This window comes from Gadus macrocephalus, chromosome 4 (assembly GCF_031168955.1).
Source record: "Gadus macrocephalus chromosome 4, ASM3116895v1".
Taxonomy (NCBI): Eukaryota; Metazoa; Chordata; class Actinopteri; order Gadiformes; family Gadidae; genus Gadus; species Gadus macrocephalus.
In genome coordinates, this window is record NC_082385.1 from 28,538,287 (window position 1) to 28,563,542 (window position 25,256).

General features: G+C 45.3%; 1 protein-coding gene across 19 annotated transcripts in view; it reads right to left on the bottom strand.

Moving 5' to 3' along the window:
• The window catches only part of LOC132455169 (NACHT, LRR and PYD domains-containing protein 12-like), a 126,332-nt gene that overhangs the window by 23,205 nt on the left and 77,871 nt on the right, over positions 1–25,256 (bottom strand). For 3 of the 19 annotated variants that reach the window (XM_060048928.1, XM_060048931.1, XM_060048930.1), the window contains exons 3-7: positions 5,315–5,410; positions 5,120–5,236; positions 2,748–2,864; positions 2,094–2,163; positions 1,678–1,909 (exon numbers count right to left, since the gene is read on the bottom strand). The exons of 13 other annotated variants lie outside the window; for them this stretch is intronic. In XM_060048928.1, the coding sequence (XP_059904911.1) occupies positions 1,678–1,909; positions 2,094–2,163; positions 2,748–2,864; positions 5,120–5,236; positions 5,315–5,410 (632 nt within the window). Of the gene's footprint in view, positions 1–1,677; positions 1,910–2,093; positions 2,164–2,747; positions 2,865–5,119; positions 5,237–5,314; positions 5,411–5,518; positions 5,616–25,256 lie in introns of all 19 variants that reach the window. 3 more of the 19 variants (XM_060048933.1, XM_060048932.1, XM_060048934.1) reach the window with 2 other exon arrangements.

The window sequence follows — 25,256 nt, forward strand, 5'->3', positions numbered from 1 at the left end:
ACACACACACACACACACACACACACCCACACACACACCCACACACCCATACACTCCCTTCAAGATCAATCTGCCTATAGTGACAAGGGTACATCAAACAGCTCGTGTCGATCCACCTTTCGCCAGTGTCCCATCTCACACGCTCTATGACCGTGTCTACATCCCCCCCTTCCTCCATCAAGGGCCTCACCACACAATCCGTATATACGACTGCCTGTCCTTCCAACGCCCCTGTGACCACACAACAATCACCCCTACAGAACACACACTATTGCATTGCATCCCCCTATGACCGTGTCTACATCCCCCCTTCCTCCATCAAGGGCCTCACCACACAATCCGTATATACGACTACCTGTCCTTCCTACGCCCCTGTGCCCACACAACAATCACCCCTACAGAACACCCACTATTGCATTGCATCCCCCTATGACCGTGTCTACATCCCCCCCTTCCTCCATCAAGGGCCTCACCACACAATCCGTATATACGACTGCCTGTCCTTCCTACGCCCCTGTGCCCACACAACAATCACCCCTACTGAACACCCACTATTGCATTGCATCCCCCTAGTACCCACACACACCCACACACACACACACACACACACACACACACACACACACACACACACACACCCCCACACACACACACACACACACACACACACACACACACACACACACACACACACACACACACACACACACACACACACACACACACACACACACACACCCTCATCTACATACACACCTCTGTCTATACAGACCCCGCATCCCCGCGACCCCTACAGGATCACCACTGTCATTACAAGGGTCATCCCAACACACAGGACTATGCTTTTATGATCTGTCATAAAACATAAACCGGAAGTGCCTCTGTGAATAGGGATCCCCCCTCCACCCCCCACCCCCTCCCCCAACCGGAAGTGAGTTCTGATAGGAATGGAACCAAACAGCATATAATATCTACTACTGATACATATTTTTTCTTTTTTGTTTGTTGTTTACACAGAAAAATCATTGGTCTAATGATAATAACAATGATAGTGAATCAGTGGAAATTAACTTCATATGCTGATATAACAAGATAGTGCTGCATCTCTTCCACTTATTCCACTTATAGTTGTTCTGCTGTAGATTTTCCATTTATTGTTTAACATTCCTTAACCTGATGGCAATAACCCCACATATCTGACAATAACCCCACATATCTGGAACAAACCATTTAACTTCATACCCAACCATAACCCCACATATCTGGACCCAACCATTAACCGGATCGAACCACAATAACCCTATATATATATCTGGATCAAACCATTTAACCTGGAGCCCCCACAATAACCCTACATAACGATCAAACCATTTAACCTGATACCCCCACAATAACCCTACATATCTGGATCATACCATTTATCCTGATCGACCGACAATAACCGTTCATATCTGGATCAAACCATTAAACGCCGAAGAAGAAAGATCTCTCCACATTGATGAATTTATATAATTATAAATCATTTAACACCAAATTTGATTATGTTATTTAGTCTGAACAGAACAAATAAGAGTCTCATACTACTCTAAATACACATTTTCATTTTGTTTTCAAGATAAGAGTCTTCCGCGCTTCAAAATAATTGTCTCCTCTGTCTTCAAAATAAGAGCCTCTTACCGCCCCACAGTGTGTCGGCCAGTTCCTCCTGGTTCATCTCCATCAGGCAGAGCTTTGTGATGTCCACCACTCCCTCTATGGCACGCCTCCTCTGCTCCTCGTTCTTACCATCCACCTCCTCCTCCTCCTCCTCCCTCTGACCCTCTGAGCATTGTGGGTAATCTGAGAAGAGATCCCTCCAGAGCTTCTTCAGCTCCTTGTCTAGGAAAGCGTGTGCGTTCTCCTCAGCCCTCTGGAACAGAACAAACATCAAGGAGGACTTTACTCTGAACTCACTGAGGACATCAGAAGCATCTGTCCTGGATTCACGTCAGCTGGTCTAAAGAGGGAAGCCTGGAGACGATGAGCATCACAAGAGATGCTTTCTAATGATCATGGAGAGCAGAAGTCAAACGTCTTGTTGGAAATATACACACCTTGATCAGCTCTGTTTGATGCTGCTGTACAGACTGAGCACTGGTAACCTTTGACCTCTGGCGGGGTTGACTGTGGAGAGAACACACACACACAGTAAACATACAAGGGGGGGAGAGAGAGAGAGAGAGAGAGAGAGAGAGAGAGCGAGGAGAGAATATTATTGTCTGCAATTATTTTTAAGATTATACTGTGCAAGTATTCAGTGTAATTGTATTTATTTAGTTATTATTCGTTTTTTATCTTTATTATTATTTTTTATGTATTTTGTATTTGTATTTATCACTTAATTTCTCTTTCACTGTACTTTTGACTCCTGAGCTGCAATAACAAGTGATTCCCCCCATGTTGGATTCATAAAGTTGATGGTATCTTATCTGCTTGTGAATGATTTAATGGTAAATGGCTTTGTCTGTGTGTGTGTGTGTGTGTGTGTGTGTGTGTGTGTGTGTGTGTGTGTGTGTGTGTGTGTGTGTGTGTGTGTGTGTGTGTGTGTGTGTGTGTGTGTGTGTGTGTGTGTGTGTGTGTGTGTGTAAGGAGTATAGGTAAACCAGTAATCCTCTTCAGTTAGTTAATGATTGATTTTGAGAGAGAGTATCAGTAGAATCTGATAACAACCAACTGTTCTGTTGTCATCGTCTGTTTAATACTCCTACCTCTCCTCTCTGGAGGGGCGTCCATCTTTAAAGAGAGGAGGTCGATTCATAGAGTGGTCACTCTTCATGGAGACACAGCTGGGTCCAGGGGAGTCTGCTCTCTGCTGCTGGACTCTTCTAGATAAACAAGATCAGACCATGTCAACCACATCACTAAAACAGCCTTATCCCTCCTCTCATTCACCATGTCAACCACATCACTAAACAGCCTTACCCCTCCTCTCATTCACCATGTCAACCACATCACTAAAACAGCCTTACCCCTCCTCTCATTCACCATGTCAACCACATCACTAAAACAGCCTTATCCCTCCTCTCATTCACACCATGTCAACCCCATCACTAAAACAGCCTTATCCCTCCTCTCATTCACACCATGTCAACCACATCACTAAACAGCCTTATCCCTCCTCTCATTCACCATGTCAACCACATCACTAAAACAGCCTTATCCCTCCTCTCATTCACCATGTCAACCACATCACTAAACAGCCTTATCCCTCCTCTCATTCACCATGTCAACCACATCACTAAAACAGCCTTATCCCTCCTCTCATTCACCATGTCAACCACATCACTAAAACAGCCTTATCCCTCCTCTCATTCACCATGTCAACCACATCACTAAAACAGCCTTATCCCTCCTCTCATTCACCATGTCAACCACATCACTAAACAGCCTTATCCCTCCTCTCATTCACCATGTCAACCACATCACTAAAACAACCTTACCCCTCCTCTCATTCACACCATGTCAACCACATCACTAAACAGCCTTATCTCTCCTCTCATTCACCATGTCAACCACATCACTAAACAGCCTTATCCCTCCTCTCATTCACCATGTCAACCACATCACTAAACAGCCTTATCCCTCCTCTCATTCACACCATGTCAACCACATCACTAAACAGCCTTATCCCTCCTCTCATTCACCATGTCAACCACATCACTAAACAGCCTTATCCCTCCTCTCATTCACCATGTCAACCACATCACTAAACAGCCTTATCCCTCCTCTCATTCACCATGTCAACCACATCACTAAAACAGCCTTATCCCTCCTCTCATTCACCATGTCAACCACATCACTAAAACAGCCTTATCCCTCCTCTCATTCACCATGTCAACCACATCACTAAAACAGCCTTATCCCTCCTCTCATTCACCATGTCAACCACATCACTAAACAGCCTTATCCCTCCTCTCATTCACCATGTCAACCACATCACTAAACAGCCTTATCCCTCCTCTCATTCACCATGTCAACCACATCACTAAAACAGCCTTATCCCTCCTCTCATTCACCATGTCAACCACATCACTAAACAGCCTTATCCCTCCTCTCATTCACCATGTCAACCACATCACTAAAACAGCCTTATCCCTCCTCTCATTCACACCATGTCAACCACATCACTAAAACAGCCTTATCCCTCCTCTCATTCACCATGTCAACCACATCACTAAAACAGCCTTATCCCTCCTCTCATTCACCATGTCAACCACATCACTAAACAGCCTTATCCCTCCTCTCATTCACCATGTCAACCACATCACTAAAACAGCCTTATCCCTCCTCTCATTCACCATGTCAACCACATCACTAAACAGCCTTATCCCTCCTCTCATTCACCATGTCAACCACATCACTAAAACAGCCTTATCCCTCCTCTCATTCACCATGTCAACCACATCACTAAAACAGCCTTATCCCTCCTCTCATTCACCATGTCAACCACATCACTAAACAGCCTTATCCCTCCTCTCATTCACACCATGTCAACCACATCACTAAAACAGCCTTATCCCTCCTCTCATTCACCATGTCAACCACATCACTAAAACAGCCTTATCCCTCCTCTCATTCACCATGTCAACCACATCACTAAACAGCCTTATCCCTCCTCTCATTCACCATGTCAACCACATCACTAAAACAGCCTTATCCCTCCTCTCATTCACCATGTCAACCACATCACTAAAACAGCCTTATCCCTCCTCTCATCCACCATGTCAACCACATCACTAAACAGCCTTATCCCTCCTCTCATTCACCATGTCAACCACATCACTAAAACAGCCTTATCCCTCCTCTCATTCACCATGTCAACCACATCACTAAAACAGCCTTATCCCTCCTCTCATTCACCATGTCAACCACATCACTAAAACAGCCTTATCCCTCCTCTCATTCACCATGTCAACCACATCACTAAACAGCCTTATCCCTCCTCTCATTCACCATGTCAACCACATCACTAAAACAGCCTTATCCCTCCTCTCATTCACCATGTCAACCACATCACTAAACAGCCTTATCCCTCCTCTCATTCACACCACCTCCAACAGGTCACTGTTTAAATCCTCACCTCTTCTCAATAGACTGATTTCCACCTTTAAGGAGAGGAGGTCGATTCATAGAGTGGTCACTCTTCATTGAGACACAGCTGGGTCCAGAGGAGTCTGCTCTCTGCTGCTGGACTCTTCTAGAAAAATAATAACCAGGATTTATGTTTGTTTGATGGATGCTGTATTTTTATAATCTCTCATATATACGTACTCACTTTGGTTCAAAACAGTTCATTCTTTCCATTAACCAGTCACTCTTCCTGGTGACACTGCTGGGTCCAGGGGAGTCTGCTCTCTGCTGCTGCTCTGGGCTTCAACACAACACACAGCTGTTACTCAGACTAATGATGGAGTCATGATGCATCACTGCTGAGCTCTGAGATGGACAACAGTCACAGACAGAGAGATCCTCTTCTTACCTCTTAGCTTTGCTCCGGCGGCCATGTTCCCCAGACAGAGTGGTCTTAGAGGTAGGACCCCCCTCCTCTCTCTCCTCATCCATAGTAGACTGGAGACCTGGACACAAACACAACTCCATAAGGTTTCTACGGCCACTCAGTGTTTATTCTCTGCTTTTATAGGAGCTGTGTATTTCCGGTCACAGGGGGCTGTTGTCTCTGTTCTCTTTGGACGAGAGGCAGGGTGGTCTTTCCTAGACGCAGATTCATAGACCCTCTCATTCTCAACGAGGGGAAAGATGTGGAGATGCTGCCCAGAAGTGTCTAATACACTCTTTAATAACTATTCATCATTCCACACACAAGGTCTCAAAGGGCTTCAAAAGTGTCTGATAGGATCAAGTTCACTGTGTGGATATCATACCAACTGCTCCCTGTGCTGGTTAAACCACTCTGAAGGCAGGACCATGTATGGACTTCCTCATGTGGTATGACATCACAACAGATCTGTGATGCAGGCTCACAGAGAACCAGACCCAGTACAAGATGACGTCTAAACACCTTCACTAACCAAGATGGCCGTCTTGCTGTCCAAATAATATAATCATAATGCCGCAATGCAAATATAACAACTGTACATTCTGTCCCAAGTACCTATAAAGACACCTAAGGACACAAGAATACGAAAGAAAAAAAAGTCAATATTAACGTCAACCTGACGCTTGACTCCAGGCTGGAAGGTTCCGGGTTCGATTCCCAATGCCCACAGTGTAACACGTAGCATTCTGTACAGCAGGAATCTTAAACATTTTCAATCTACTGATAAGATACAAAGTTATTTATATTTATGATCTATCACGGATAAGAGGGGACTACAGTATCTTAGTTTACTTCCTGTTGGACCAGTTCCCCTCTCAGTTCATACTCCTCCCAGAATAACATCTTATAGGTAGCTGATTCACTCGACTCCAGCTGTAGTAAAGTGGGACATTTTACTGTAAGTGTACATGAATAATTAAACGTCTTGAGAGTAGTAAACCAAATGATTTGACACAGGGTCCGTTTTGAAACCCTCGAAAAGGAGCACCGCAGCACCACCTGCTGGTGGGAGGATGTCAGTGCGGTTGGCTGACCTGAAGAACACAAACCAGCCGTCACCAGTGACCTATGTTTTGAGGCGGTCACGTCAGAGTTAATTCACCTCGAAGGTCATGACCCTCTCATACGAGTGATGCTCTCAGATATAGAGCAGGCCTACACTACTGCAGAATGATGCAGGCCCACAGAGGACAAGACCCAGTACAAGATGACGTCTAAACACCTTCACTAACCAAGATGGCCGTCTTCCCGCACAAATAATGTAATCATAATACCGCCCCACAAATATAACAACTCTCCATTCTGCCCTAAGTACCTTTAAAGTCACCACAGGACACTTGTAATCTAGAACAAATCCTAAATCGGAGGAAAACATATATAACCTCAACCTGAACCTTGACTTTACGTTGACATTATCATTATTAACTTCAACCTGATGCTTGACTCCTGGCTGGAAGGGTTTCGATCCCCAATGCCCACAGTCTAACACGTAGCATTCTACAGAGCAGGAATCTATACAATTGTTCAATAGCAATTTTGACGAATAGCAATGCATCCATACATTTACTAACAATTTTAACCGTCACCCTATTAATAAGATTCAAAGTTATTCATATTTATGATCGATCACGGATCAGAGTGGACGACAGTACCTGAGTCGTCTTCCTCCTGTGATGAAATGAGCCACAGCAAACCGTCCGACTCATAACAAGGAAATGATGAACCAACCAGTTGGACCAGTTCCCCCTCCCAGTTCAAACTCCTCCCAGACTGACATGCTAAGGCGGCTGATCCAAGAATAATAACTTTATTAAAATAAGAACGATGGACAGAGATCTGTAATGCTTAGAGGCTCAGAGAAAAACCAAGAGACACTTGATGGTTCAACCAGCATGTAGAGACACTCAGCCACTGAGTCAGCTGCTTCTCCACAGATACACATTCTAACACAGATACCGTGTTATCAATAAAGAGACTGATAACGTCATGAATAGAAGCACATCACGTAGAAAAGGCCTCCTCTGCTCTGTGTCTGCCGAACACCTCCATGTACAATCCTTCTCCATCCTTTAAAGACATCACCACCTTGATCATACAAACACTAGATCTGCATCAGTGTGAACGTATGAATCAGTAGAATCTATACAATCGATGGATGATTTCCCTTTTCAGAAGAGCAGTGTACTGAGTAGAGTACAGAATACTTTAGAGTGTAGAGTATTCAGAGTACTCAGTAAGGGTTAGCATGTTGTACTGGCCAGTGATTCTATAAAAGCAGGTTGATTTTCTTTATTTGCTTCTCTTGAATGAGTCTCAATGGAATCTTCTTGGGTTAAATTCTTCTTTTGTTTTTTCCTTCCTTGTGTTACACCCTTTAATGACAGGTATTCAGATAAGGGCCAAGACACCCCCACACACACACACACACACACACACACACACACACACACACACACACACACACACACACACACACACACACACACACACACACACACACACACACACACACACACACTCACGTTATTCTATCTGGATGGGAGATATTCTCATGAATGTATCAGGGTCACCTGCTACTGTTTGTGCAGAAATAGTTTTTTAAACCATAAACACAGTTATGGTCCCATGAGTGTGATGTGAACTAAACACATGAATACCTCCATGGCTCCCATTCATGTAGACATCGGCCTTCATGTGGGTGAGGGTGTTTTGATGTGTTTGTGTTTGAACTCCCAGTCATGTTGCTGTGACCTCATGTCTTCAGACGGAGCTGGAAGTCTGTCAAGTGTACTTTTTTAAATTAAAATTAGGAAACCAATGTTGTTACATGTCATTCATTATTCAGGAGCAGAGACTTACAGAAATATAATCGATGGATTATAATGTCATCAACATGGATCCTTCAAACATTTCTACATGACTGCAACTGTGGTTATTGAATTAAAGGTTATACATGGTTTTGAGGAGAAAACAAAAAGTGACCACTATAGTCTATGTAGTGTCATCATTTATAACGTTTATGTTTCTATAATAGCAGGGTTATTTTCTTCCTTCACTTTTCTTCCGTGATATATTTTTTACTGTTTACTTTTTTGTTCTACTTTTTATAGTTATCTAAGAGTTTATTGTTTATCTTATATTGTATATAATTTAATATTGTGTTGTGTTTCTTTCTGTAAACTACTCGACAATCAATTTCCTTGAGAAAGTCATCCCAAAAGGATTAATGAAGCCTAATGTAATCTAATCTATCTAATCTGGTTGGGTTGGATTCTTGCTGCACCCTTTACAGGCAGGTGTTCAACAACACACACCTTTAGCCTCATCAAACCAGCACAGTTTACAACCTTTGTAACGTGATGTCACTCAGTATTCTGAGGGTTTAGGGTTTCAGAATCTTTATTCTATATTTTTTACTTTATTCTAACTTATAACAATTATGTTGAGATATTTGGGTAATAACGGTACAATAACATACAAACAATAATACAGCAATCAATAAAACATAACACACAATGATCCAATGGATGGAAGTCAGCCTGCGTTCCTCCAGAGAGCTCCCCAAGGAGCAGTCCCCTGAAGGGGAGATCAACCCGCGCCGCCCCAAGAGCTGCGCCAGCTGCAGTCCGACACACTGCCTACTGCGAGGACTTCTTACACCGTGGCACAGGTGACAGAAAGGCTGGGATCAGCTCTGCTCCACACATGATGTAGGATGGAAACATCGATCATGTTGTTCCCCCTTCATCGTGTAAGCTCCGTCTCCTATTCCTTGCATCGTCTAGCCGCTCTACTTGTTCCTAGCGTTAGCCAACGTTGACCTTTGTGCCGGGGGTATCCCGGGCACGAGGGAGCAGAGATCCCCTCATGCGTTCTCTCCTTGATGAGAACACAGGAAACTCTGCCCTTTAAGTAAACATTATTAGATTTTATCCTTGACAACTGCCATGTGAGGTGTGACTTCTCAGTTGGACCCCCCCGCACACACATGTAGAATCCCATGCCAGGTGGACCCCCCCCCCCACACACACACACACACACACACACACACACCCACCCACCAGGTGGAACCCTAGCCAGGCTCACATGTGTACCCCTTCCATCTCGTGTCAAACCCACATGCCACAGAGCCATCCAAGGCAGAACTCTCGTGCCAGGTCACGTCCTCATGCCAACAGCATCCCACCGGCCACGCCCAGCTCTCCTCCAGGACACCCAGGACAGAGCACAACCTTCAGGGCCTCCAGAGAGGTCAGTGATGAACAACGTTCTTCAGTGGCGCCCCACACTGGGGAGGGGTTATGCAGGGGGTCTCCAAAAGGGGTCCCCGGGTGATTCAACGTCTCTGAGGTCATGTCTTTGTAGTCCAGCGGTCTCCTGAAGGAGAAGCCTTCACAGAGCGCGCCGCTTTAGCCTGAGGACTCTGGGGAGGAGGTGAGGACGAGGTCATGGGTTCAGGAGACCCCCCAGTGGAGGGTGGAGGCTCTTGAGGAGCAGGACCCTCCATCAGCAACAGGCTGACCAGGACTCTGCTGGACCAGGTGAAGCTCTCTGTGGACGGTGTTCACTCCAACCCCCGAGATGGAAGCCTCTCTCAGGCTGAACAGTGATGGGCGGGGCCAGCTGGACCTGGGAGATGGCTCCCTCAGATCAGAACCACCTTGGACCGGCCCCGACGAAGACCCTTTATGACCTGGAGCTGTGCCCCTCCAGCTGAGGGGGTTGAGGGGCTGTGGCTGAGGCCTCACCATGCCTGGAGGGGAATGTTGGGGTGTGCTCCGTGGTTCTCTGGTGACAGACTGAAGTCGTGTTCTGGTCGTTGAGACGAGGAGTCCTCTCATCTCCCCCTGGAGTTCCTCCTTCTGAATCCCAGTCCCCGTCTTAAAAGGCCGTTCTAGTCCATGGAGCTGATGTCACAACGGATTCTCCAACACTCAGTGGTGAAGGGATGAACACGCTTCAACAAACCCACATTGAAGGAACCTTTCATTATAGGGATACAGTCTGCTCTTCATTTAGTTGTGTTGGGTCTTCTGCTCGCTTGTTGGTGTGTGTGTGTGTGTGTGTGTGTGTGTGTGTGTGTGTGTGTGTGTGTGTGTGTGTGTGTGTGTGTGTGTGTGTGTGTGTGTGTGTGTGCGTGCGTGCGTGCGTGCGTGCGTGCGTGCGTGCGTGCGTGCGTGTGTGTGTGTGTGTGTGGGTTGAGCACAAAAGGCTCTCCAACCATTCCAAACACCTCCACCACACAAACACACACTATTACTATTATTTACAATTTGTTAATTTCTATTTTGCTTTAATTCACAATAATTAAGCACAACGGATATTTTACTCCATCTGATTTGTGTCTATCCAATAGATGAAGTTTTATTGCGTCTTAATTTGTCCTTCGACCACAAATTGATTGAGTTGTTAAGTTGACTAAGTTAATTGAGTTCTCAGAGCATGACGGGAGCAACGGCTTTCTGACCGTAGATAACCGTCATTTAAATACAAACAAGTGATTTCTTCCTGTCAATTACAATGTGGTGACCCAGTATTTTACTTGGAAATGTTTATCATTGGTTCATTGTTTGTTCACTATGTCCTGAGGATAAATCGCTGCATTCTTCCTTATCCATCTGCCTCGTTTCCTTCTTGGATTACTTTTTTGGCGCTTATTGCCTTACGGAAAACACGAGGACTGAAACGTCCTGCAAGGGTTGCAAATAGGTTGCCACTTGCCACACACACAGTCTCCTCCCCCCTGGTCCTGTTGGTCAGAAGTTGAACCCCACCGAGGTGGATTCACCGCCCCCTAGTGGCTCCCCACGCAATAACAGGACTGAAGCATGGCTTTGATAAACGGCCTCACATCTTACTATCGACTCATTTATCAGACGCGTCCATCCTACTGCCCCCTCCCACGCACCCAGAGAAGGAGAGGTTCCTCCTCTGCAGCTCAGCGCCTCAAACACACACCTCTGTGTGTTTCAACATGGAGGCTCAGGGTCCTGTTAGACGGGGAGGTGGTGCATCAACCAGCCTGCAAGGCTCGTCTCTGGAGAGACGCCAGTAGCTGGGCTGTTTCCTGTCGGCTCGCTTCTAGAACTCTCTCCATACTCCGTCCCTCATCGGACGTATGAGTCTGAGGTGGAAATGCACTTGCTGGTGTCCTGGTCATTAATGTTGTGTAGACGAAGCCTCTGTTGTGCTTTTTATTCAGTGAACCCCCGACCTTAAAGTGTAAACTGATCCTCTGCTGAACACAAGAGAACATTCAGTGGATCCACTGAGTTGTTTATCACCATTATGCTTTATTAACCAGGACAACAGAAAAACAGTCCCTTACATGAACACAATAAACACAAGGACTCAAACAATAGAAGAACAGTCCCTTACATGAACACAATAAACACAAGGACTCAATCAGTAGAAGAACAGTCACTTACATGAACACAATAAACACAAGGACTCAATCAATAGAAGAACAGTCCCTTACATGAACACAATAAACACAAGGACTCAATCAATAGAAGAACAGTCCCTTACATGAACACAATAAACACAAGGACTCAATCAATAGAAGAACAGTCCCTTATATGAACACAATAAACACAAGGACTCAAACAATAGAAGAACAGTCCCTTACATGAACACAATAAACTAAAGGACTCAAACAATAGAAGAACAGTCCCTTACATGAACACAATAAACACAAGGACTCAATCAGTAGAAGAACAGTCCCTTACATGAACACAATAAACACAAGGACTCAATCAATAGAAGAACAGTCCCTTACATGAACACAATAAACACAAGGACTCAATCAATAGAAGAACAGTCCCTTACATGAACACAATAAACACAAGGACTCAATCAATGGAAGAACAGTCCCTTATATGAACACAATAAACACAAGGACTCAAACAATAGAAGAACAGTCCCTTACATGAACACAATAAACACAAGGACTCAATCAATAGAAGAACAGTCCCTTACATGAACACAATAAACACAAGGACTCAAACAATAGAAGAACAGTCCCTTACATGAACACAATAAACACAAAACTCAAACAATAGAAGCAGCAGACATCACTAATCATAAACAGGTGCGCACATATCTTTAATAACTGAACATGTTCTGCTGCTGTGTTTTTCCCCACAGAACACAAGGAATCAATACTCAGTTTAAAGCCTTCACAACATGATCACTGGAGTCACGTTGGAACAGCGTCCTCTACACACGTCACTCGACACACGCACACACACACACACACACACACACACACACACACACACACACACACACACACACACACACACACACACACACACACACACACACAATCATCGGCTCTCTCTCTCTCTCTCTCTCTCTCTCTCTCTCTCTCTCTCTCTCCCTCTCTCTCTCTCTCTCTCTCTCTCTCTCTCTCTCTCCCTCTCTCTCTCTCTCCCTCTCTCCCTCCCCCTCCCTCTCTCTCTGTCCCCCTCTCTCGGCCCCTGACGTCCCCCGGACGGTGCGGCGGTGGGACCCCCGTTCTCTGATCGGTGGGAGGGGAGGACGGCTGTGGTTCTCCTCGGTGGCCCCAGTCCCCCCCCCCTCCCCCGGGGGGACGCAGGCTGAGGGTCTGTCCCCCGTCGTTGGGGGACAGAAGTAGTAGTGAGTAGTGGCGTAAAATAACGTCATTCCGCAGTGCGAGCATTATTTAAAAGGCAATTGGTCTATCGGCATAATGACATCTACAATAAAGACGTTATAAACCAGCATCAAAAGATGTTCCCCATATTCTTACAGTGTACATGGGTGAGTAGTGGTGTGAAATAACGTCATTCTGCAGTCGGAGCAGAGTCGGGTACAAGGTACCCTTCTGATAGGGTAGCATGATTTGATAGACTCCGCTATCGAGTCGCACTACGGTAGCAAAAGGGAGCGGAAATTGGCAGGAGCTCAGCTCCGGGGGGATCGAAGCACTCTGTGGAACGGATAGGAGCCCACATAGTGCTTAGATATAATAGATATACTTTTATTATGCCCATGGGAAAATTACTATGTTGCATCTAATAGATGAGCCGAGGGGTTTTATTCAACGTCCTTATCCATAGTGTGAGGTTGTACTGGACAACAAACCACGTGACACCATGTACAAGTGTCCGTTAGTATTGTCCATTGCTGAATCTTACAGACGCAAACCACACTAATGGCATGTATACACAACCCGGTCTCACGAAAAGACGTGACACTGTCACGTTATTTCATCTATTGAAACGTGATCCCGAACACGTATTTTCAAATCTTTCGTGTTAAAAAGCACAATTTTCAAACTCAGGCCCGCACCCGGCCCAGGCCGTGGTGCGAACAATATTATTCAAGAGTTATAATCAAGCCCAACACATCAATATTAGTGACAACCCATTAAATACAATATGATTTCTAGACGTCATGGCAACGTCCGCTCGCGACACTGGACTTGCGAGGCGTCGACGCGGACGAGACATAGGCCTACAGCGCACCTGCATTTAATATATCCGTGAATTGTCACAATTTCTCAGAATCAAAAGGTGAAAGTAGAAACGGGTGGCCGAAAGATGTCATATTGTTAGTTATCACAGACAATTTTTAACAATAAATGTTCTGTACGGAGGCTGTACAAAAATGTTCTGTACAAACATGAGTTTGAAAATTGTGCTTTTTAACACGAAAAGATTTGAAAAAACGTGTTCCTGATCACGTTTCAATAGATTAAATAACGTGACAGTGTCACGTCTTTTCGTGAGACCGGGTTGATATACAGGGTGCACACAGGGCCGGCCCTGACCAATTTGGCGCCCTAGGCAAGATTTTTGCTGGCGCCCCCCTACCCCTTTGGATCGCACAGTAAATTCGACTACCAATGTTCATACACTCAGAGAAGCTACAAAGCTTTGTCTTTGAGACTCTTTGATTTTTAGATAGAAAATTAAACACACAAAACGTATTACAAACCAAGTAACAAGCAATGAATCATAAATACAATATGGTATGCACAAAATACTGCAGACGTTAGAACTTTTAATAATTAAACACTTTGCAGTAAAAAAAAAAGTCTTGCAAAACAAGTGACAATGAATCACTCATACAATATGGTATGCACAAAATACTGCAAAGAAATGCCTGATGTTTACTAAAGGCATTCATAAGCAAAATAATAGATATGAGTTCAGATTCAAATTATTGTAAATACAATTAAATATGGTTTATCTAGTTTGGTTCTAACCAGAGATAAAACAAGCACTCAACTGAAGTGTAAAAAAAATACAATAATATATTATTATATGAAAAATATTGGAAATGTAAGATATGCAAACCACAAACTATCATCCAAATCAGCTTGAAAATAAACACTGCTCCAACAATGGTTGCTACAATGCATTGGATAATTTAAGGATAATACCCCCATTTTACTGTGGGTTACAAACTGTTATGGACCTGTGTACATAGCTGACATGTTTTGATTTTCATTGAAGCGTTTGTGTTTGGATTGAGCAGCGGACCAGCTGGGTTAAGAGCTGCCGTTCCTTTTCTTTTTTAAAAACAAACACTGCATGACTAGTTAACTCCGGTTAAGTTGTTTACACGTTGCTTGGCAACACGCTACGCCCTGACAACTGTTGGCGGATTATTTGTATTTACTAAATAAGAAAAACACATATTGCTTCGATAAGTGAATAAATTAAACCAATAGCCACGTATTAAGCAGAGTTATGTATAGGGAACAGTTAGCTCCAAATAAATAAAGATATAAAGGTGAACAAGAGCCAGACAAAGTGACCAGTTGGCTATAGCCAGCCAGGCCTACGTTAAAGATAAACCAATTAAAGTTACTCTATTTCTGTCTTTTCCCGTTTTTCCTCCTCTTCTTTTGTTCTCTTCCTCCCCTGGGCGCCAGAGTGTTTAGGTTTCTTTGACATTGTGATATGCAAATAGATAGCTTTCTCCTTTCCGGTCAGAATGATGTATCATGTGGGTAACTAAGGTAACTCGTCCCTCCCAACCGCCCGATTCAGGTAGAGTCTATACACTGCAAAAATGCCCTCTAAAAAATAAGAAAAAAATACAGTGTTTTAGGTGAAAAATTGCTTATTTTGAGCAAAATAATCTGCCAGTGCAGCAAGCAAATGGGACTTGGTAAGATTACTTAAAACAAGACAATAATATCCAAGTAGTAAGCATGCAAAAAAACTTAAATCAAGTATAAAAATCAATTTTTTCTTTTACTTGTTAAGATTTTTTCTCTTATTTTAAGCAATGTATTCTCATTTATTAGCCATTATTGCTTAGAATTAAATGTCCTCTAAGCAATTATTGCTCAAAACAAGCATACAACAGGCTTAAAAACAAGGCAAATGTACTTGATACTAGCTAATTTAAAGGCTTAAAACTAGTCTGATTTTCTTATCTAGAATACTTATTTTCTTATCTAGAATTAATTTCTTGTTTAGGTGTAGTGAATGTATGGGAAAAATACACTTGACAAGAACTTCAAAAAAAAGCTCTTCTCTCGAAAGCATCTTCAGTGCCTCCATATCGACATTGGCAGCTGTGTCACAAACAAGAGACCAAAGGTACAGAACATCAGCTGAATCAGATTAATCAACAGATGAGGTTCACTGATGCCCCAGTGACTGTCATTTAACATTATTTTAGTGTGTGGGAGATTCTATTAAAGAGTAAGTGAAAAGTATCTCAGGAAGTATTAGCAGGAATTTATTGTGGCTCAAGTCTGCTGTATGAGCTTGCTGAATGCCTTAGACAGGAGGGTGAACAAAACTGTATAGTGAATGCACAGCTGACACCAAGATTGACCCATAAGGTCACTTTCACTTTTGTTACTCACAGCAACATTCACATTATCTTCTGATCTGATCCAGTATTTGTTTATCCAAATATTTTTGGTCCCATTTGTCTAAAAATCCCACTCAGCAAGCTCATACAAGCCTATTGTAATGAACTAATGATATTAGCAGATACACAAATGAGAAAAAATCGACACATTCACTTAATTTACATTCACACATGAGCACCATCATCACTGTATCACGTTATCATGATTACCTGTTAAGATGTCTTTGGCCACACGGTCTAACTTATCCATATTGCCGTCCATATGCCCGTTGTGAGCAAAGCAGCTGGAAACAACTCACTCGTTAACTGTGAATAAAAACAAAATACTGTCAAAACAAGCTATACATTAGACAGAAAATCGTGCAGAGCCAGCCTTTAAAACCAGGCAGAATTGTGTAGGTAAAGTATAATCATTAACAATTCACATTATTTACAGCGGAGTATAGCCGCATTAGTCAAAGTAATCAACAGCATGTTTGAGACCAAAAATGGCCAATGTGAGGACGATGTCGCTATGCTCATGCGTCCCCCAACATGCAGACTAAAGGGAAACCTTATACTTGGGGATTCACGACGTCATTCATGCCAACCATTGCCAACAAAAGACAGCGTGTGAATGTATAACATATAATTAGCCGAGTAAAATATATCATGCGAGGTTACTACATATCATGCGAGGTTACTACATAAGGCAAACTGAACCAAAGGTATCATAGTTAGCATTAGCCATCTGGAGATTGTGCAAGGTGCACGAAGCTTTGGCCCCCTTTTCCAATAGGTTTATTTTTTTAATTTACCGGAACCTCGACTCCGTTAAAAATGTACTCAAATGATCTTTGACTGAAATAATCTCCAACCCTCTATGGTCTGAAAGTTTCATACACACCTGATAGCGTATCTGTATCTTCTGATATCTCCTCTTCTCACGTCCTTGCAGCAGCAGCAGCCAGGGTAAAAAGAACGCGCATATATTTTTAAACTGAGAAGTCGTTAGGCGAATCCAAGTCAGCCCGAATTGGGAGTGCATGGAATTGTGAAATAAAATCGAAGAGTTATGAAGTAGTCAACTATAGCAGTCAATAAAAGTTTCGTCTCCAGTTTTGAAAAAGAAATTGACTATTTGGGTAAAAGAGGCTGGGTGCAATCACACAATTCACATTAGGTCAGTCACCCCAACCCCCCGGTTTTGTATGGAATTGTCCATCGCGAGAAAGCGGGAAAGCGAAAACGCGGGGTCTCAATCGATCAATGCATAGTTAGGAACACTTTGTGAAGATGGCTGGTTGGCGATGTGTGATTTGCTTTGCATTTATTGCACTGACTTTAAAAGTGTTTTTAAGCCACATTAACACGGCGCATGGACGTAGTCGAAACTTCGGTGTGATTTGTGGAATCGATTGGTTCAAAGATTAGAGATTTTTTGAATATTGACAGTTTCCATCATGTAATCTCTGTGAAATGGATGTCTCTTAATGGCAACAAGTACATTAGTGGAAAGACTTTAATAATCACAGACTCAAATGATGGGCTCCCTATTTTTGGACGAATAAGTATTGATGTAGGCTATTGTAGTTTACTTTGTTCTGCAACGTGAACGGGCCACCGGTGAGGTTCAGAATCTCAAAGCTAAATCATGAATGACAATCTCAATGACCCTATCAATTTGAATGCAATCACAGTTGATTAGCTGGAATATCTTAATGAGATGGGGTCAGTTCTTAAAATAGGTTAATATGGATTGTCTTGAAACAAGTAAAAATGTACTCACATTCTAAATGTTAACGCGACTCAGTCCGTAATGTGTGCTATTTTAAGAAAAAAGCTGCTCAGAATTAGTTTTATTATCTAGGTAGGATGAAAAAGATGAATTTTCTTGAAACAAGTCAAATAATCTTAACAATATTCAGTCTTACTAAGAAAATACATTGAAAAACAAGTGTAATAAGACCAAAATGCTAAATTCAAGTTTATTACACTTTAATAGATTTTAATTTTTTGCAGTGTAGTCCTTTTTCCATCAAAAAGATAATGCGCTTTAAAATGATGCGCATCAAAAGTTAGTGCGACATATGTGATGGAAAAAGGGTTATATCGCTCTAACGCCGATTTTGTCGCACTAAGTTAATTCGCTCTGCAGAGGTGGTTTTGGGAAAGTTCGAGCGACATAAAAGTAATGGAAAGCGGCTGAAGCGATATAGAATGTCGCGCATGCGCATTGTTGATGGAAAATCATCTAGCGGGTCAGAAAAATGCGCTTCAACACGGGGCATCGTGACACAATTGTAATTCGCTATAATCATTCTGTCGATGGAAAACCGTTTAGGCGCTTCTTATGTCTCTACAAATTAATTCGCTTTAATCTGATGGAAAAAGAATTTATGGGGGGGGGGGGACACGGACTAGGGCGCTCTTTTATTTTACATGTTATGTTATGTTGTCTAATATTTATTTCGACATAACAACTGGTACTAAGTAATGTAAACATTGAAGTTAAAGTTAGATGAATACACTATGCAAAAAAAACGAAAAAAAAAAACATTTTTTGGCGCCCCCTGCGGATTGATGCGCCCTTAGCATTCGCCTATACTGCCTACGCCCAGGGCCAGCCCTGGGTGCACATCACTTCTTTATAGAGTTACCCGGATGTTAACACTGAATTTCGTACATTGAATTTTGAGGCTGACTTTGGCAGGTTGAATTTATAGACGTTGAAAATATCAAAAAAAGTAAATCAAGGTGAAAATGATTTATTGAAAGAGTTAAATTCAGAGGCAAAAAATTCAGGTACGTTATTTCAATGCTGTAGGTGTAGCTGTAGGTGCCCGTGGCGTCGGCCTCGCTCCGGTAGTCCCGGATGCAGCCCATGCAGTAGCTGTGGCCGCACGGGATGGTGGCCGGGTCGCTGGGCAGGTCCAGGCACACGGGGCAGTTGAACTGCTCCTCCGTCCAGAGCTTGCCGCTCATGTCTCCTGTGGGGGGGGGGGGGGGGGGGGGGGGTCGAAAGAGGGGGAGCCTCTGAGGTTACGTAGCAAGAGGATCCGCGGGTTGGGGGGGAAAGGAAGAGTAGCTACAGAACTTCTGCGTTAAAGTTATTAAAATGGCTTTTGCCACAGAAGTAGGACATACAGAGAGAGAGTCCTCCAGGGAGAGAGAGAGAGAGAGAGTGATTGCGTCCCAGGTGAGGGCATGACGTCCCACTCACCTGAGAGCAGGAGGGGGCGGGGCCAGAGCCACCGGGCAGGTTAGGCGAGGATGCCGGGTGTTTCCAAAAGAGGCCACTGCCTCATGCCTGATGGGTGAGTATGCGGTCGTCAAGGTGAGGGAGGCGTGACACACACACACACACACACACACACCTGAAACACATACACACACACACACACACACACACACACACACACCAAAAACACATGCACACACACACACACACACACACACACCTGAAACGCATACACACACACACACACCAGAAACACATACACACACACACGCACCAGAACACACACACACACACACACACACACACACACACACACACACACACACACACACACACACACACCAGAAACACACACACACACACACCTGACACAAACCAGACACACACCAGACACATTATTATACACAGATATACACAGACATGCACACACAAACACACATAACCACACATACACAGGTTCTATTTCAAGACATTGTGCTGCTTCATATTTCTTTTGACCAATGAAGGTGGTGGAGTCAGAGATCTGTGAGCACGTAATTGTCTAACACAAACCCGGCCATCCATCTCATCCACTTCTTCGTTCGAATATCTTTGTAATGAAACGGGAAACCAGGTTGGTAACTCCCAGGCTCTGGGCCATCTCCCACCAGAAGTTCTGCTGGATAATAGACGGACTGCTAGAACCCAGAATCGTCTCAGCATTAGTCGTAAATCGCTTTGGATAAAAGTGCCTTCATGCTAAATGACTACATGTAAATATAACTATGTAAAGACACACCTATTTGCATACAGGTCTGCATACACCTATTTGCATATTTGCTTGATCCGGTCTGTTTTTTATTGTGCCGAACCAAGTCTCGCTCAAGGAATACTCTTGCTCAGAAGTCTCATTGTTGCAGATCATTTCCCTATGGTCATTAATATCTCCTCTCTCCTTCATCCAAATCTGAAACACAACACTGAGCTACGCTTTCTGTATTCCAACAAACAGACTCTCTTCTCTCCCGCTCTCATTCACGTTTTCCACCGTTCTCTTCCTGAACTCCCGCGATACTTCTCCTTGAGTGAGACTTGTTTGGACACAATAACAAACAGACAGGATTAGGCTGAAAGGTCAAGAAAAAAGCCTTATTTGTCTGTAGGAATTACTTCCACAATGTTCAAAGACGTACATTGACAAGGAATATTGCCCAAATGTAAAAGGCTGTTTAGCTGATTACAACTGCAGCATTCTCGCATATCTTAGAGATTATTGCCCAAATCATTCCATAAAATTGGGTCCAGCTTGCACAATCCTGAAGTCATCCTTTACAAGTGTACTACTTTAAGGTCATTTCTTTTTACTATGCAGACATGAAGGCTATGGAATGGATACAAACTCTTCTAATCTCAGGTTGGTGATTGGATGTTTCCTTACTGATAGGTGTGTGCATCAAAGAGGAATGTCTCAGTAATAAATCTCAGCAAGTCCTGTGATTATCTACCCTACCAGGACTGTGTGTCCCGTCCTTCTGTGCCGACTACCGCCAACACTGTTTGATTGAAACCCCCAAATCCTGGTTTGATGCCCAGAGGTACTGCCGAGAGAGAGGCTACGACCTGGCCACCATAGACGACATGGCGGCAATGAAGTCTCTGCTGGGCCTGAGTGCAGACAAGGCTCATGACGAGCTGTGGATCGGCCTTCATTATGGGGGTCATAAAGAGTGGCGTTGGTCACTGGCCGACAAAGACTTCTACCAAAAGGGAGAGAGAAAGTACCGTAATTTCGAAGGAAGTAGCAACACTGAAATGTTTGTTCGACATCGTCAGAGCAAGTGGTACACTGATGGAATTTCGACCAAATTATATTTCATCTGTTATGATGGTAAGGAACATACACACATGAATATGGATCATACCATAGACGGATTATGACATATCGGGCCCCTGGGCACGTGGACTCCGCAGCCCCCCCCCCCCCCCCCTTCCAACAAAAACACACGCACCCAGAATACACGCACACTTATTGGCGATAATAAGTCATTGGCCTATACCTGCAACTCAGCAGGATTTGTAGCACAGGAAAGGCAACCTCACAATAATTATTACAAATAAATGCATCTTTATTTAACCAAAACATGATAAAGAAAATACATAATTGATGCAATTTTTGGCGATTTGAACGAATTTCGAATGCACCGCTTTCAACCACAAATAAAAACGACTTAAAGCAACTCAATACGAACAGTTCCTTACATTAATTGACAGTAATGCATTTCACCTATGAAATGCATTTTTTCCAGGCTCTGTTCCGTGCAAAATGAGTAACTAAGTAACTTGTGGGGCGGCTCAGTCTACTTCAGTTACTAACAGTGGGGCCCTGGGCCCCACTGTTAGTAACTTGTGGGGCGGCTCAGGGGGGCCCAAGGGCCCCCCTGAGCCCTTGGGCCCCTGGGCATGTGCCCGGTGTGCCCGTGCAGTAATCCACCCATGGATCATACACTTCGGTCAGTTATTGGTGCGCTCTGATAATATCTGTTTCGTGTTGACCACGCCTGCCTCTGCATGAGATCATTTACATTTTTTAAAATGCTCCCAGGGCATTCCTGACCAATAAGGGCATCTCTTCTCCGATTGGTTCAGGGTATATCTATATTTTCTTCATCCCAGTTGCGTGAAATTAACACTTGTTTCTCCACTCTAAGGTGGAGAAACATATGGAGGGAGAGCAGAGAGTGAGGGGATGTCTCCTGTTCTGCTCTTTTCTGCTCTCTCTTTACAACTCATATCTCCCCGTGGACAGGAAGTAAACGGAAGATAGTATCATACCCCTCCGCGCAGCTGCGCCTGATCGCCCATCGAGCGCGTCCAGGCGGTCACGGGCATCGGGGACGGAGACGGGGCAAAGAGTCTTGAGGGCTGGACAGGAGGGAGGCGAGGAAGAGGACTGGTGGGAGAGAGTATCGACGGCGGACTAATGCTGCACGCTATACTAACGACCGGACGCTTCCCTTCAACAGGAGTGAGCCGGAGGCGACGGGAGGGGCCATGCTCAGTCCGACGAGGAGTCAGGAGGTCCCTTTTTTTTTTTCTACAACCGACACAGAGAGGCTGAGGACCCCCTGACCCCCCAGTCTACCCCCAATACCCAGACCCCCGGGAGGAGGTCCTCCTGGGTGAAGGAGGAGCAGAAGGTGTGGAGGTGTGTCAGTGTGTCTGAGGACCCTCCTCCACCTGGGGACACTCTGTAGAAGGACAGAGAGCCAGCAGGCCGGTCCAGATACACTCCTACTCTGGTGGAGCCAGCGGGGCGGAGAGGGAGGAGTGTCTCTGTACCGTTGTACCAGGCAGAGTAACGACCATCATAACAATCAAGAACCCAGGACTTGTTGTTCTCTCCAAGCCCGCTGTCATCACCCCCTCCTCTCCTTGTGATTCCTCTGTATGTCACTCCTATCTCAACCCCTCCTCCCCACTCTACCTCCCAGTAACAGCGGCCAGTCAGAGCCTCTCTACCCAACACCTGGGGCCGGGAGTCAAATCTGTCTGGGTGATCCGGATACGACTGGTCCTCTTCAACCCGCGTCACCTTCCTGTTGTCCTCAGACAGAGAGAGTCGTCTGTGGGCCGTGTTGGGGTCCAGTGTGAGGTCACAGGCATCTGAGGGAGAACCAGACATGATGAGCTGCTGAACCGCTCTTCATCCTCATCATCATCATCATCACTAGTACTGTTCTCCTGCGCTCTGTGTACATATACATAGATATGAACACATACATACATATACATATGTACACATACATAGATACACACACCTCAACAATAACGTTATGAATACATCAACAACAATATTATGAAAACATCAACAACAAACATCTCTCCTTGGATCCAGGCTGCTCTTCTTCTTCTTCTTCTCTCACCCCTTCACCCCCCCTCCCCCTCACCCCTAGGCCTCCCCATCAGCCCCGTCACCTCCCTCCCTCTCCCCCTCACCCCCCCATCAGCCCCGTCACCCCCCTCCCCCTCAGCCCCCCCTCAGCCGGTCACCCCCCCCCCCCCCCTCCTCCTCCTCCCCCTCAGCCCCGTCACCCCCCTCCCCCTCAGCCCCCCCTCAGCCCGGTCATCCCCCCTCCCCCTCCCCCCTAGTCCTCCCCCTCAGCCCCCCCCCCTCAGCCCCCTCTCTCTCACCCCTTCCCCTCCCCCTCACCGGCCCCTAACCCGGTCACCCCCCCTCAGCCCCTTCACCCCCCCACCCCCACACTCCTCCCCCCTCAGCCCGGCCCCTCCCCCCCCCCCCTCACCCCTAGTCCTCCCCCTCAGCCCCTTCACCCCCCCACCCCCACACTCCTTCCCCCTCCCCCCTAGTCCTCCCCCTCAGCCCCGTCACCTCCCTCCACCTCCCCCCCCCCCTCATCCCGGTCACCCCCCTCCCCCCCCCCCCTCATCCCGGTCACCCCCCTCCCCCTCACCCCTCAGCCCCTTCACCCCCTCTCCCCCTCAGCCCCCCCTCAGCCCGGTCATCCCCCCTCCCCCTCCCCCCTAGTCCTCCCCCTCAGCCCCCCCCCCCCCCCCCCCTCAGCCTCTCTCTCACCCCTTCCCCTCCCCCTCACCGGCCCCTAACCCGGTCACCCCCCCTCTCCTTCACCCCCCCACCCCCCTCAGCCCGGTGACTGTGATGGTCGACAGTATTAATATACGTAAGATACATGATGTCAGCCATCATCTTCATTCCCAGTAGGATGTGACCTCACTTCCTGCTGTGTGGATGGACTTTCCATCTCAATAGTGAGTCTGTGATGTGATGAATCAAACAGACACTTACACTTCTTTAGAGCTGGTTTCAGCCTCCACACTCCACCGTGCTCCACACTGGGGGGGAAACAAAGTGAGAGCAGCATGTTGAAACATTCACCTTCATCATCTGCTGTCTCATCACGTTCTAAACAACATGAGTGACAGCTGCCTCTTCAAACCACTTCATCTAGCAGCAGCTTGAATAGGAGACTTTGTCCCTCAGTGGTGAGCTGTCCTCTCCATACCTGAGAGTGTCCAGTCTCCAGCGTGGATCCTCCAGTCCAGCAGAGAGCAGCGCAGCTCCAGAGTCCCCTGGGTGATTGTAACTCAAGTCCAGCTCTCTCAGATGGGAGGGGTTGGAGCTCAGAGCTGAGGCCAGAGAAGAACAGCCTTCCTGTGTGACCAGGCAGCCAGACAAGCTACACACACACACACACACACACACACACACACACACACACACACACACACACACACACACACACACACACACACACACACACACAATTTATTGTATCTGGTTGAGAGCAGTTTGTACTAAAGTAAACACATTTATAAAGTGTATTCATTCCATTTGGAGGACAAGTAAAAGCTTTATTGATACTTCATGGAGACAAAGCTGTGTCACCCTGAGAGTCTGAGAACAGGAAGAGGAAGTGGGGAGATGACATCACAGACAGCAGAACTGCCTTCACTTGGATGTGACAGGATCTTAAACAAATGCTCCTTTCTCAATAGCTACAACTCAATGAGATATTGTTTGGTTAGAGTCAGGAGAAGTCTGCTGTGTTTGGTCCTCTA